The sequence below is a fragment of the Micropterus dolomieu genome, linkage group LG06 (assembly GCF_021292245.1).
Source record: "Micropterus dolomieu isolate WLL.071019.BEF.003 ecotype Adirondacks linkage group LG06, ASM2129224v1, whole genome shotgun sequence".
Classification (NCBI taxonomy): domain Eukaryota; kingdom Metazoa; phylum Chordata; class Actinopteri; order Centrarchiformes; family Centrarchidae; genus Micropterus; species Micropterus dolomieu.
In genome coordinates this window covers 19,426,976-19,442,840 of record NC_060155.1, presented here as the reverse complement: position 1 = coordinate 19,442,840, position 15,865 = coordinate 19,426,976, and the positions used below count along the sequence as shown (strand labels likewise).

At 41.3% G+C, this 15,865-nt stretch overlaps 1 protein-coding gene across 2 annotated transcripts in view; it reads left to right on the top strand.

Moving 5' to 3' along the window:
- The first annotated feature begins 3,075 nt into the window (after positions 1 to 3,075).
- Positions 3,076 to 15,865, top strand: part of pik3r2 (phosphoinositide-3-kinase, regulatory subunit 2 (beta)) — a 31,872-nt gene continuing 19,082 nt past the window's right edge. For both annotated transcript variants that reach the window (XM_046051103.1, XM_046051102.1), the window contains exon 1: positions 3,076 to 3,974. In XM_046051103.1, coding sequence (XP_045907059.1) covers positions 3,656 to 3,974 — 319 coding nt within the window. In that variant the 5' untranslated portion in view covers positions 3,076 to 3,655. The remainder of the gene's footprint in view (positions 3,975 to 15,865) is intronic.

Here is a 15,865-nt window from a genome sequence, read left to right as displayed (position 1 = left end):
ATGTCTGAAGACAGCAGAGGAGAGTCTAGATGCCATTTTGGGTTCAATGTAGGTCTCACTTTCCCCCTCAGTTGAACAAAATGTCCATATTTGTGAACAAAATTAAATCAGAAGAATACTGACGGTGACTGGGAAAGTATTGTCCTTTCTGGCATGTTTTTAAATGACTGTTAGGTTATAATGCACAGTTGTTATTTATTTACCTGATATTCTATTACTTTACTAGTATACCAGCACTTTTGAGTGAATTTTGTTATAGTTTCTCGCTGTCTTCCTGTCTTATAAAAGACAGAGTGTATTTGTCCTTCTTTTTGTGCAGATAATCATCACATTTATCATCCTGCTAACTCAGAAAAACAAAAATCACCTTCTTTCATCCCATTGCAGGACTTCAACATGACTCATGGAATTCTCTCCAATCACACGCAGCCTTTAGTTTTTTCATGTTATGTTTTTCATCATTATCCTGTGGCAGTTTAATTTACTTTAAATTATCATCTCATCAAAGATGATGAGCAGTCATCAAGGTTGCGAAGATAGAAAAAGTCAAGTGTGTGGGGAAAGGTGGAGTTGTTTGGGTCAGATGTTTGATCACTGCCTAGATACATTTTCTAATATTAGAACATTTCCTTGATTTGCCCGGCTTCTCTGGTGACTGGTGAGCACATGGCCAGAGTAGCAGCCAATCACAGTGCAGGATTAGCTTTCCCTCTCTCTAGCAACAGTGAGTTACTTGCTGCCTATTCATTAATTATTTTCCCGTGGTCTCCCTCAGCCGTTTGGACTCTGCTGATAGCAAAGTGCGCCGTCTCTCAGTCTCACTCTGTTTTTTCACTGCTTTCTGTCGCTCTCTGCTAAGACTGAATAAAAGTCTTCAAATGGATCCAGTGACGCTGAGCTTGCCATCTGCTTCTGCTGCCCTGAACTGTGAGCTACTACAACAATATCAGACCAGGACTGTAACAGAGAAGACTCTGCTCTCACCTCGTACGACTTTTTGTGCTCTGGAACTAAATTATAAAAAAGGATTAGTGAATAAGAGCTCTCCCTGCGCACTGCCTTTTATTTTCCTTGGTCTTCATCCTGTTTTTTCGTGTTTTCTGCAGCAGCAGTCTGACTATAAACAAATAAAACATGGCAACTGGAAAAACGACTGGACTTTTTCGCTGGCTGAGGATGGGGGGGGGGGTTGTCAGTTGGAGGCAAGACTGTGTGTGTTTGGGAAGAGCAGGTGGAGAGAGGAGGGCGGGGGTTTAGGTTTGGGGGGAGGTTTATGGTGGTGTGAGGATTGCGGGCTGTGGTTGGGTATGCCAGTGCCACGTGTCTTGCCTGGCACCTCTTGCTTCTCGACTCGAAGGATGTTGGACCGAGAGTCTGGCTGAGCCTGTCCGGCTTCTCTCTGAACCAAAAGTGGGGTGAGTGCTGCACTCTACTGCATCCTGTTATCACGATAACTCTTAAACCTTTTTAGAAAAGATGATATTCTTACTCAAGGAGGTTTGCAGTGAATGTACATTCGCTTTTCGGATGTCGTGGGGGGAGAGAGGATAATCTAGTCTAAGGTTCAAAAGCATGTACTTGGGCATTCAAAGATGCAAACCGGAGGGTTAGGTTGATTTTTTTATGCTTTCACCTAGTTTTATTTAAGCGTCTGCAATGCATCACTCAAAACGTTTATAAAATGATTGCACAACATTGGGCCTTGCAAACTGGGCCTATGGTTATTTGGAATTGGACGTTTTGGGAAATTGCCCCAAATAGCTCCTTACTCCTAGCATACAAGATTAAAACTTCCATCCACCTTCCTGTCTCTTTCACCCTCCCTCTCTACCTGCTTCATCTCCTCACAGACATCCTTTCATCCTGTCCAGGGAGGTTAACAGGACCATTGTCCTTGGTTGGTCCACAGACCACAGATGTCGTACTTAATCTGGAAACCCTAATCTCTGTCTCTTCCTCGCTCTCTGTCTCATCCCTCAGTATAGTTGCCGTTTTGAATTCGAACTTTGTAGCATTTTTATATTTATTGCTCCGCTCAAACCTCAAATGGCCAAAAAACATACATGATTTTTACATATGTTGCTGTGCATATTACAATCTAATGTCCCGGAAATTAAGAAATTTCAGTGTCTGATGGATTTGCTTACTTTGGTTTACTAGACCCTTTTATACTGATAAAATCCATCTTTTTCTTAAACTGTTATGTTGCTTTTACGGTAAGAATTTCCCACTTGTGCTTGGCATTTTATTGGGCCTTGCAATCATTTTCAGAGAATATTTGCTATGGGTCCATTGATGACCTTTTAGTTGTATATAGATACTGTGATATGATTGACTAGGAGTATGATACAATGCATGGTACATTTGCTTTTAGGTGGTATTTTTTTGATATCGTGCCAGGCTTTGGGTGCTCGGTTGGTTGTCCATTCGGTATTCTAGAGTAGACTTGGTACAGTATGATTTAGTTATTTTGACAGAATGAAGCCGAAAATATTTCTGAGGCAACACAGAGCTGCCTTTTTTCTCTCCCACGGAGAGGGAACTGTTGCAAAGGGTTCTGCATGTTTCAGAAAATTCTGGTAGCCCAACAGCCGTCTTAGTTTCCTTTGCATGCTCATTATGCGAAAACATTTTCTTCGCCATTTTGCATGAATTTCTTGGGATACTGCTAATTGCACATGTTGTTGTGTAAGCTGAAGAGACGTTTATTTCACAGTGAAACTTCTTGTTCCAGTGGAAACTGTGATGCGTCAGTTAAGGCTGTGAGTGTGTGAATGTAGAGTGAAGGGAATGGAGACTCCTGTCCAGGGACCCAGTCTGCTGTTGGTCATGACGCAGCAGCATCATCCGATCTCTCTGTCCTAAACGAAGACTGCACAAATGCATGGAGCTGCCGCAGTTCGCCATTTTCATGCACCGCTTTAAGCTTCGTTTCACATAGATATGTGCCGCTTTACTTATGGCTATTTATCGACTAGAAGCAACATTTATTGATAATGAAATCTTATTTTTCGGGATTGTAGTTTTTATTTTTTGAGACTAATTTAAAATCTTTTTTTCATCTTTTTAGTTTTTTATACCATGCAGGTTGGTCATAATCCCTGTCCAGAACATGTGGGTGCCTGAGAGAACCGAAGAGGATTAAAGACCTTCCCACTCGTCCTCCAATTAGACCACTTCATTTGACCACAGAGAGCCAACGTTGCCGGGCCCTCGACTGGCAAAATCTTTTACCAGGCTGCTCCAATAGCACCCAGCCAGGAGATTTTCGCTGCTTGAAAGAGCATGTTGCCAACGCTCTCCCTCTGCTCCATCATCTGGCTCAACCGGGGTATCAAGCTGCGGAAAGTGCACCAGTTCACCAACACCGGCCAGGTCTGAAACCGCTGGCGCCGCAGGCATTAAAGCAGCAAAACGCGACCTTACCGACTTTTAAAAATGCTCCTAAGCTTTGGGTGACTCCCCCTCCTCCCCTCATCCCCCAACCCCCTAAGCAACCATACCAACACCAACACGAGAGTTTAGTGACTCAACAGCCTTTTTGGTTTCTGAGGAGGATTTCTGTATAGCCGAACCCTGTTGTTGCAGTGGGACTCGTGCTGCACCATCTAATCCTCTATTCGGTGGCCATTTTGATTTTTGTCTCACTAACAAAATGGCGGCGGAAGGTTTTCAGTACCTTGCCCTCTACGCATTTACCAAGGACCAGGAAGAGGACTTGGATCTGCAGCCTGGAGACCTTCTGACAGTCAGCAAGGCCTCTCTGCTGTCCATGGAGAACTACCAGGAGGGCTGTGTGGAGCAGCCTGAGCTCCTCGGCTGGCTCCTCGGGTACAACGAACGCACCAAACAGAGAGGTGACTTCCCAGGGACGTATGTCAAGTATGTGGGTCCTGTCAAAATGGTCCTCCCATCGAGTCAACCCAGGTCCCAGCGACCCCTCCCTGCTGCTCCAAGACCAGAGTCGTCTGAAGGTAAGAGCCTTGTGGTTCTCAGCAGTGTAGCGGTTACTGCTGTTTTTGTAATATATTGTAGAGAATAATTATACGCTTGTAACTCAAAACTACTGCCAATTTTAAGGTGACCTTAAAATATACTGTTGCAACATCGTACATAGTATTAAGTAGGAGTTAAATTTGTTGTTTGAGAGACCAGCACAGAAGTAAGGTTGGTTTCTCAGTATATAAATTAACATTAGAACATTCTGCTGGCACAAAAAAGGACATCAAAATAAGTGAAACTCTTCAACAGCATTTATTATGAGTTTTTATTTCTATCTTTATTTTTCTTTTACATTTTTTCTGTTGTATATGTTAATAAGCAGAAAGTATCCAATTGGAAAGGAGTACATTTAGACATTATGAATATTGAATGTATATCTTTCTTGATCTGTCTTTTATGTGTGTAGTTTGATTTTTTTAGATTAGATTGTATTTTTGTTGTTGTTGACAGAGTTTTAGGTAGACGACTAGACCAGACCAGACATTCGACAAATGCTCGAATGCAAAAATGCAGAAATTTAAAAGCAGCTGTTGGCTGTTAGTTGGTGTAGTTGGTGTGTAGCTGGTCAACCATCTTGGGAGTTTTGATAGGACTCTCACATTTGGCAGTGACCTCGAGCTGACCCTTTAATCTATACTTAAAACACGTCATAAGCCTTACCTCTTTGGAAGCACAGCTAACCAAACTCTCTGCTGAATAATAAATGGCTAATCCATCTACTTACTGGACTGTGCTGTACAGGTCTGGCATTGATTCTGTCTGTCTGTCTGTGTGGTCCCCTTTACATTTAACATTAACATGTGTCTTTGGCATCGACATGTATCTGCCCAAAACTTCTTGCCTCTCCATTGCTGACTTGTTATTGCCCTACTCAGCCATGGATAAAGCACGAGGGGCTTCATGTACTGTTTTCAACTATGACCAAGTTTGGGATATTAGATATTTGAGTACATTTTCTGGCCCTCAAAGTTCTTAAGTTAATGTTTTAATAGGTGTGTTTGTATTTTGTGCAACTTGAGTGTTATTTAACATTTCAGGGAATACAATGTCACATTTTTATTCAGAGATAAGTGCTCTGTTCTTTCACACCTCTCTTCACTCCCATGACTTTGGGAAAACAGGCACGCCTGATATTTATTCAAATTGGTAAGAGCCTGCTTTCAGCTAAAACAGCGTCCAACTCAAACATACACTTGGCATGGATTGGTCGACCATAGCAAGCTCAACTCCGAGTAAAAACTTTGATTTGTTACCAAAGTTCTTCCACACTCCCAAGATTTCCATCATTTTCTCCTCATTTGCATCCCCATTGCTTTTGGCTTCAGCTGGTTAATTTATTGCTTCCTTGTATGGGATGCCAGAGATAAAGGTGCATAGGGCCAAAATAGATAAATAAAATTTTTTATATCATTCTGCATATGAAACCATACATTCCTCCTCTGTCAAAAGCTGTATTCTGTTATTCACTTCTGCTTCTTATACAGATGGGATAAGTACCCCTCTCTGCACGTAGGCTGTGAACTCAGAATTACCTCTGGTTGAGCCAATTGGCTGTTCAACAAAGTACACTGGGCCTCATTCAAATTCATTAGTTTGAATTCATTTCTTTGTTTCATTTCTTTCTTTTTTCTTTCTGAAAAGTCCTAAAAACACAGGGAATATCATAGCTGCAGCACAAATGTCTCTAGAATTCTTATCAAATGAGATTTCTCTGTGCCAATAATATAATAAAAACTTGAGAGTGAAGGGAAAGTGTTAGTGAAAAAGCACAGACCTTAACTTTCTCCAGCAGAGCCAGGTGAGGAGGACAACAGTATGCTTATGGTTTGACAGACAGTGAGACAAACCAGTTGGGCAGCAAGCGTTTGTGTCTGTGATGTGGAGAGACAGGGTCAGAAGAACCAAGTGAAACCCTGAGAGAGGGGGGCGAGAGGGGTGCAGGGCAGTGGCTGAAGGAAGGATATTGGCATAGCACCAAAAGTGCATTGTAGATTAGAAATGGTCAAGCCCAAATTGTACAAATATCATCTTCATTTCCCTGAAGGCACAGAGGCCCTGGGCGTTGTGTGAATAGACCTATTGTTAGTGTGGGCCATTTACTATTCGCAGGGATTGTAACATTTGGCTTCAAGGGGCAACACCACGGCCTTGTGGTTAGGATGGAAGGTTGACCATGTTGTGGGTTTAATCCCAACCTCCATCCTTTAACATGTAGCTGAACCTTTGAACTTTGAAGTTCAAAGTGCAACTTTGCAGTGCTAAATTTACATGCACACTAGAAAGTGGATTATTGGGCAAAATACATCGGAAGTAAATCTGTCACCTTCCTTAAATGCAATGCAGTAATGTTTGAATTTACATGCAGCTAGTCAGTTATCAGATATCTGCCCAGCCCTCAATCACTTCAAAAGCTGAAATATTTTAAGTGTATCAGTGATGGTTTGTTGTTGTTTGTTCCTGGTCAGAGCATTTTGACTTACAGGTGCACTGCAAGGACCAGCTCTGCAACAACTGTTCGTGTGTGTACAAATTACTTATTTAGACTCATTACTTTTTGTTTCAGTTTTAATGAGACATTTGGATTTCATTCTTTTCAATACAGTTACAATTAATATTTCTTTTCTCCACTCCACATGGCAGCTACAACGATACTTTCTCAGTCTTTGTCCGTTGAAGGCACACTTGTAAATGTCTTGTTAGAAACCCAGTTTGTACACATTGCCAAAAATCAGGTTTTTCTTGCAGAAATGTAACTGTTGACAGGGTTTTTCTTAATCCCTTAGCCAGATTAAGGAAACCAGGTCTCTCATTTGCATTTAAGAAATCAGGTTACTGCAGAATGTCGACAACAACAACCCAGCTACTGAAGTGCATGTAAATGTACCAATGTTTTTCAGCAGGCGAAATGCAAAACTCAGATTTCTTGTTGGCCAAAAGATGCAAATGTCTCAGATTTTTTTCTTTGTTAAATTAAATAGTAAGAATAGAATTCTGGCTTGGCTGATGACATCATATTAGTTTGAATACTGTAGTGGTGCCCCTGTTCTAGTGATGCAGCACTCACCTATACACATAAGTGTTATGTGTAGAGTTTGCATGAATGTCATTGTTGTATGCATAAAAAGGAAATACACATCAATCTGTATTGAAAAATAGTTTGTTAAAATGTATTTTGGCCAGTAAACTTTTCCCTAACACTTTTGGATATACATCAGTACATGTTGGAATAATAGATGGTACACTTTTTGAGACAAATTATGACTAAAAATCAGTTTGATTCCTCCAATATGGAGAAAGTGTTTCTCAACTTGCAGCATAAATAATTCTACAAACCCAGAGAGAGTTTTTTTTTTTCTCTTCCCTCCTTTCTCTCTCCCCTCCCTGGCCTCACTTTAACTGCCTGCTTAAGTGAACCATGGCTTGGCATTTTTGCAAACTCCTCCCTTCGTACTCCTTCCGTCCCTCCTCTCCCCCTTTCACCCTTCTCTCTTGTCCTCCCTCCTTTTTGCAGCCTCTCTCCCTGATTCACATACACGTCGGATACTGTCTCTGGGCAGCTATAAACCATGTTAGCGGGACCAGTTCTCAGAAAGGAGAGGCCTCCAGTCACTCTGCTCTCCCTGTGCCTTACTAGGAAAAATCTTTCAAAGAACCTATGGAGGGGGTGGAAGAGGGTCTGAAACAGTAGAGAAAGTGAATGGGAAAGATATGGAGAGGCTGGAAAAGGAGGGAGACGAACGCTACATTTTAAGCCAGTGCTATCCAAATGCAAATATAGGAACCAGCTGTCTTTGATTTATCTTCTGTTTTTTGTATTATCCTGACTGTTGTATTATTCTCCTTCAGTTTTGTAAATTTAGCATGCTACAGTTTGCCGAGCTATAGAAAATGTTATTTTCTGAAGCATTTCCAAATCAGTAAATGAGAACTCATTTAGGCGTGAAGTTGTCTTACTAAAAGATTAATGACTTTAGCAAACCAGAAACAGAGTAAAGTACATTTTGTACAGTTGCTTGGGATGGTACAATGAAAATATTCAGAGTTGACTATGGGTATTTTCTTTATGAAAATTATGCTAAATAGACTTACCAGCCAAAAGCAGGGTCTTTTCTTTACTTCAGCCCACATTATAACTCACATTATATGCATGTGTATGCTTCAGTAAGATGAAAATGATTCATTTATGTATTATGTGTATATATATGTATTAATTTATGTAAGACTGGGGCTATGCTCAGGGTGCAAAATGACTTTATACTGTATAATAATAGTAATAAATCATTGTTTGTCTACTAGCTAACTGTTTAGTGAATGTTAAAATTTGGCCAGCCACTCAATAGATTTTTTTTGGTTGGTGAATGAAGCAAATCTACCAGCCACTTGCATATACGCTTGAAATAAACTAGTTTGTACGAAGTATTGGCCGATCATGTCCAAAGGCAAAAGTGCTGTAACTAAAAAGGTACACATATTGAGGGTTTACTAACCCTAAACTTGTCAAAAGAGAGGGGCGAGACACGGAAGTCGTTCACGGCGCTCACATTTGTACCGTATCTCCTCAAAGGCATTAAAAGTGTTGCGCTTCTTTGTTAACAAAAAGTGACGAAAGACAAAAGTGAAAAATCTCTGCACGAAGTGAATTTTGGATTGCAGGTTTTGGAAAGTCCCGAAAAAATTGACGGGTGCGCTTTGTTTGAAGCACACTAACCCCTATTACTTTTAAACTGTAAAGTGTCTCATAACATTAAGTCCATTTGGACACAATGCCATGTCGCCATGCACACACAGCTATATAGATGACAATTCATGTGTTTATGCAGTCAGAAGCTACAAAAGAACAATTTACAAATATGCCAACAAATGCAACTCAACCTCTTAACATTACCATTAAGACAATCATTTTCCATTCAGCTACATGGAAAGACATGTAGTAATAGTCAGCACTACATAAAAAACACACTTTCATTACACAACTACCACATTAACTGTATATAAATGGAAGAGCGAACGACACCAACAGATTTGCACACTGGACTCTACTTGACAGCTGAAATAGCTGGAAGGGCAAGACAAACTACACTGATGAAATGCCTACTCCTGGCTTACACACGGTAAAAAAGCAAGCAAAAGTAGATTGCAGTACACATTGCATGTCACGCATCTCAATCAGCCTGCTATTACAGGTTTTATAGCACATATCTTCATTAATATTTCTTCACAGTGGTGTCTGTAGGCCTGTAAAACCACATTCAGCGTTGTGTAGAAATCACCCGTGTTTGACATGGTTGCATGTGCTCACACATGTAGCCTTAAAGCATGTTGTGAAAGACGAATGGAGTGAGGACATGTAGCAGTGAAACCTGACCGGCAGCATACACACTGTTACACACCATCCGTGAGCTAGACACCAACTGGACTTGTCACCACCATACATACAAAACGCATGCCTGGAGTCACCAGCGTATATTTCTCAATGATGCCCACCACAAAACCACAGAATTAGATTTTCTGAAGTATGCGTAAACGCTTGTTATTGTTATACAACAATAACATAGAAAGCTCATTCATATGCTATTGATTCATTAAGAATAATTTATCATCACTTTGTTATGTTACAATAAAAACACAGTGGTAACTAGTTTTGGATGTCTGGGCTTGATTTTTTTTAATTTATTTTTTTTATCACCAATACGTCTAAAATGTAATTTTTTTCTCAAATAAAAAAGAATGAAATTCAAAGTTTTCACCACATAACACATCATAATTTGTTGTAACAGTAATGGTAGTTCAACTTTATACTTCTTTTGTCATTTCAGTCCAGTCATTCACAAAAATGTCAGCACAGATCTAACGTGTTGGAGTTGTGAAAGTGAGGAAATTCCAGAGGTTTAATTCGAGCAGTGAAATCCTGTGGATGAATTCATGCTGTATCTCTGCACTTGGAGAAGCTTCAGTTTTTGACACAGAACTCTGAGAGGGAGCCAGCTACGCATTACATAAGCACACTGATGCAGAAGATACAGAGCAAATATTTTGTTTCACATAGCTTTGCTTCATCCCGTCTACTTCTGCCTGTCTGCTGCTTGAGCAAGTGAGTCGGTGCAAAGACACAAAGACAGGATCTGCAACATTTGTCCCACCTTCGCAGTTCCATCGTCACGTCTAGATATATTCTTTCGCTAACACAGATGATGTTGAATTACTCAGACTCATGATTTACTTGCTGTGTTTATCAAAGCTTCTCTAAAGAAGCAAACAGTCATGAGATCTTGTCTGTACAATAAATGCATGCATAAACCAGATGTGTAAGGCCTACAATGCACCAAGAGGGCCAAACTACATTCATGTTTTTTTCTCTTTATTGCTCCCATTGCCTATGTCTCAGCACATGTCAAGTGATATGCCTGTTTCCCAGTGTGCAGTCTGCCAGGGAAGTGGTTCTAATTGACTTAACAAGTTGCCGTTACTTTATCTCTCTCTGTCTTTCTGTCTTTCTTCATACATTTCCAGAGCCCTGAGAAGACTCATAACTGCTTTTGCAGGAAAAAGAAGGGGGAAAAAAAGACTCTTAGTCAAAGTTAAAAACATTTTTTTCTTTTTGAGTGAAGAGAAATAGACAGTAAAATAAAGTGTTTATGTTTGTTTGCATGTAGGAGTGAGAGAGTTCCTTCCTCTTGGGGAAAATATGGCAATGAATTTTCCTTCCTCCTCCCCTCCCAAACTACAGTACATTTATTTTGTGGTTTTATAGCCTATATTTGCACTTATTTCACAGTGTCATTTGTTTTCCATGTTTTGTTGCGTGCGACCTGCCTAAATAGAACTGTAAATGAGTTCCATGAGGTCTGGGGTTTGCTGTACTGAATAGTTAACACATTCTGCTTTCTAAAGCAATAGTATTTGCATTTTGCTGCATCTATATTCATGACATTCCAGTCTTATGTGTTGATGATTCTTTAATTAAATAGAAACATACAATTAAGCAACACTAAGAATGAATTGGCCCTAAGTATTGTCAGGAACAAAGGTCAAGTGGCATTGTTATAGAGCTGCAAAACCTCTTAGGCCAGATTCAGACAGCCATTAGTACTGCATAAAAAACATAGCCCCCTCATTCATTTCAATGAGACATCTGTGTTGGCAACATGGGATTGCAGATGGATTGGGGTTGAACCTTGCTCAACTTTTACAACACAGTGCAATATCATAAATAAGCGCACCGATCAATAACGTGAAAGCTCACATTCGTGGTAGATTACTCTTGGGGATGCAGTGATCCAACTTTTGCAGTCCCAATACGGATGGCTGGGCTTTGGGTATCGGCTGATGTCAAGTACCGATCCGATACCAGTGTAAATGTAATAAGCTGTATTCCTCGCTGTGAGGAAGAGACTAGGAATCATTCTTTTATGTGTATGGCAACATTATGTAAGATTTGGTGCGATTTGATGCCTCTGCCGTTTCAGAGTGTAATTCACTGCTGTCTAAATAAGGACAGCTGTACACGTGCATTTGTTGCGATTACATTACGATCAAAAACTAGCAAGTCGCAAACTTTGCTAACACAGTTAAACATTAAGCAACTGCAACAATACAAGACATAGCAATATTACTTATTAGTCCAATTGTGGACAGAAAGAATACCAGCATGGCATCTGTCTTGCAGCCTTTTATTTCATGGAGCTCACAGCTTAATCACTTTTTATGTCTCTTCTTAGCTTCCTCCATCAAGGTCCTCTTCTGTCTCTTCACCTTTGTCATTAGTTAACATTGTGTCCATTGAGGTTGCTAGGCCCAGTTATATTGCCTGCTCGGCCAGCTCCGCCTCAACACCCCTGCTACTCTCACCCAGCAGCAGCATAATGTTGCTTAAACTTGGGTGGCAAGATAGCCAACAAAACTTCACAGCAACAAACACAAGAGCACTTCCAGTAAAGTTCCTAATGTCAGAGTGTGTTATCTAGTAATTTTGCTTACATCAACTTGAGATTTTTAGGTAGCGGCTAAACCTCTGTCTATGAAACCTCTGGCCAGAGGTGTGACCAAGTCATCGTTTTACAAGTCCGAGTCAATTCTCAAGTCTTAGCACTCAAGTCCCAAGTCAAGTCCCAGGTCCAGACCGATCATGACTGGCAAGTCCGAGTCAAGTCTCGAGTCAAGGACCAACAAGTCCAAATCAATTCCAAGTCTTAAACTTTGAGTTTCGAGTCCTAAACAAGTCATAATGCGCTCTTCACCAAATTTAAAAACCATTTCAAAAGTTAAAAATAAAAAAAATGTATTGAATGAAGCTTTAGCCTGTACAGAAAGAAGGCAGAGGTGCAGTTTCACACAACCGATGTTCTATAATATCTATTCATGAATTAAATAAAATGTTCATGTAGGGCTGCTAATTATTTTGGTCAATATTGAGATCACAATCAATTAACAGGAGTACTCATTGCCTTAGGAAACATTAAACTATTGAACTTCTAAAATGTAATACTTTCTTTTTAAAAACTATTATATATGCATTACTCCAAAATCTCATATAGCCCATGAAATAAGAAACAATAATCCAACATTATTAACTTTAAGCAGCATCTATAGTGCAAGAGATAGCAGCACAGTTTCCCCCAAGTTGACAGCTTTGGGTGACGGATGGGTCACTGAGGGGGCTCTGTGTGTGTGTGTGTGTGTGTACACGGAAGGGAGCAGAGCAGGTGACAGGTGAACTATTCGAGTTGACGAAGTTACGTTACAGAACGCTGAAATAAAACCGTGTTGTTTTGTCGGGAGATGCAGTGACAGAAACCAGCGGTGAGAAAACTAAATCGCTATGACGTTAGAAGACGCAGACACAGTGGAAATCAAGCACAGATTAGGTAAAGCAACACTGAACACACCTTTTAGACAGGGACGAGCAGCTTGGCTATAAAGGAAAGAGGTGCGCTGGATTTATAAAACAAAATGAGTATCGTTGTGAAACAGCACCCGGCGCTATTATCGTTTTATCTTAATTAACTTGTTTTTATAATTGGTGGAAGCAGCTTCACGCAACAGCTGCAGCAGTCTCTCTACACTGTTTCGACCTGACCTTTCTTTTCTACATGAGATGGAGGAATTTAGAAGGTTGTGTGGCGCTGCGTCAGGCCCCCAGCTGTTGTGCATGAATTATGCGTAAAATTCATCCAGCCAGAGGGTCCGATCACAAACGGTTCACAGCGCGCCGTTAGTAGGCCTACTACACAACCCATTGTAGGTACCGGAGAGGAAGTGGGTTGCTGGGGCGTATAGGGCCAGGGACAGGAGATCACGGAGCGGCCGGCCGGTGATTGTTCCCTCTTGCTGGAGGAAGCCACACACTCCAGTCTAATTGAGCATGCGCTATGTTGATGCGCTGCACAAGTTTATCTCATAATTTATATTTGGGCACGGGGAGTGTCAAGTCAGCTCAAGTCAAAAGGCTCAAGTCCAAGTGAAGTCGCGAGTCATTGATGTTAAAGTCAAAGTGATTTTGTCGAGTCTAAAGTCATAATTTTTGTGACTCGAGTCTGACTCGAGGCCAAGTCATGTGACTCGAGTCCACACCTCTGCCTCTGGCTGATTTTGCTCGAGTCTGCTAACACACTCAAAAATCAAGCAAGCACAACACAAGACATGGCAAGCCAGCTAATAAGTTATTACTTACTAGTCCAAGTGAAAGAAGACTAGCTCGACATCTGTCCTGCATCCTTTTGGCTTTTAGCTCACGCCAATGTGTAAAAGCCTGTCCGATATTTACTCTTGGCTGGTTGCTTGCTCTGTCACACTCTTTTTTTTCTCTTCCTCACTTTCTCCAACGTCTTCTTTGGCCTCTTCGCAGCCCCTGCCATGATGTCCATACTGAGAATACCAAGCAAGCTTCTTCCAAAGAACTGCTTGGTTTTATAGCTTGTTTGCAGAAGAGTCCAAAAATGCTATGTTAGCGCTCCAAAGCAAATGTTCGGATCTACCTGCACACTGCTGACAGTAGTACGTGCGTGATTGAATTGAATAGATCGGCCCCTCATCATCGATACCTGATCTAGCTATTTGAGTCAGTATTGGGGGGATATCAGATTCATGATTGTCGGCGTGATAATTTTATTAGGGATGCACCCAATGTTCTGCAAACGAAATTAATCAGCTGAAAATAGCAAAAAAAGCACTTTCGGTGCCTAATAAGTCAAAAAAAAGAGCAGTGTGGAAGCATTTTAAAATGTCAGAGAAAGACGCAAAAATTGCCGTTTGCAGACACTGTTCTGCTGAATTGTCTCCTAGCACATCCACTCCATCTGTGGGGACTTCTTAGAAAAGGCAACAAACGGTCTGACCTGTTTTGAGTGTTTCTGTCAGTCGTTTGTGAGAAGGCAATTAAGATAGCCGCAACTAAATTTGGAGTGCACACGTATTCAAGCCTTTATGATAAATCCACTGAAATGGACCAGTGCAAGCTGACAGGCAGGTTAGCGACTTTGTCCTGTCATTGTTTCTCTTATTTATCAAATTGGGTCAGACTTGATGAATTCAGCGCGAAAAGGATACATATGTGACAACGTCCGGTTTTCAAAGTAAGGTGTCTATGGTATGGACCATTAAAAGTAAATGGACACAAACCGTATTCAGTATTCAGGAAAATTTTTCACTATATACAGATTCGGCTTCAGCCAAGAATTTTCATTTCGGTGAATCCCTAAATTTTATATGGTTATTAGATCTTGTCTCATCGTATTACAAATCACTTTTCTGTGTTTTGGTGTCTAAGAAGCTTTAATACTCATGAATCCATTACTCAAACCCCACCAAATCGACGGCCACAGGAGACACAACAGACAGCTCTTTGCATCCTGTTTTCTACCAGCATTACTTTCCTTTAATCAGGATTATGTATCAAGCATTTTTTATGCCTACATATTGTTTTTTTGTAACCAAACTTTTGTTTTGGTTTTATAATACACTGATTAACTATGTCGCCCTGCTGATAGCGGAGCCAAATCAGAAATTGCTCATGAGTTGTTTTGGAAGGCAATGATATATTTTGATGTTTAGTTTGGGTTTGTAATTTTGTGCTAACATAACTAAACCATACTGCACACTGAAGAGAGAGATCCTGTATGAGAGAAGAGGGGGGAGGGGCCTGCCAGCCAAAATGGCCAAAAGGGATAAAGAAGAGACTGAGGTCTGTCTGTGTGCTCGCTAGAGAGCTGGAGACCCTGCCAGGCAAAGTTTCCATGTTTAACTGGCAGGCATTGAGACAAAGAGAGAGAGGGACATGGAGAAAGACAAGAAAAGAAAAAGAGAAATGGAGAGATCGAATTAAAACTTAAGAAAGAGACCAAAAGGGAGTAAAGGAAAGGGAGCAAGAGAGAAGGTCCAGCAAGAGCAAGAATGCAAGAGAGCAAAGGACAGAGAGAGGGAGTGAGGGCGAGAGAAATCCAGAGAAACTGAGAACAAGAACCAGAGAGAGAGAGAGAGAGAAGGGGGAACGGAATGTGCTGACTCTGCGTTTCTTGTCTGAACTCCCCAAATTAATAATCAGCAGCGGTTTAGCCGAGCTGTGCCAGGAACAGGAGCCTACTGCCAAGCCCTGGCCAGGCCAGGCCCTCCCTGCTCCCACCGTTACCCCCTCTCCCTCCTCAATCCCCCAGCTCATAGCCCAGCTCTGCCTGCCTGCCCGCCCGCCCGCCTGGCCGGGCCTGGCATACTGCCACAGGGCTTTTGCTTGTTCAGGAGTTTTGATTAAATCCTTTATTGTGCTCCACTCACGCAAAGAGCTAAGGCGAAAGGCCGAGCAGGACGGAGCAGAGCGGAGGAGAGAAAGCGAGAGGGGAGAAAAGAAAATGGGGGGGGGGGGGGGGTTTCT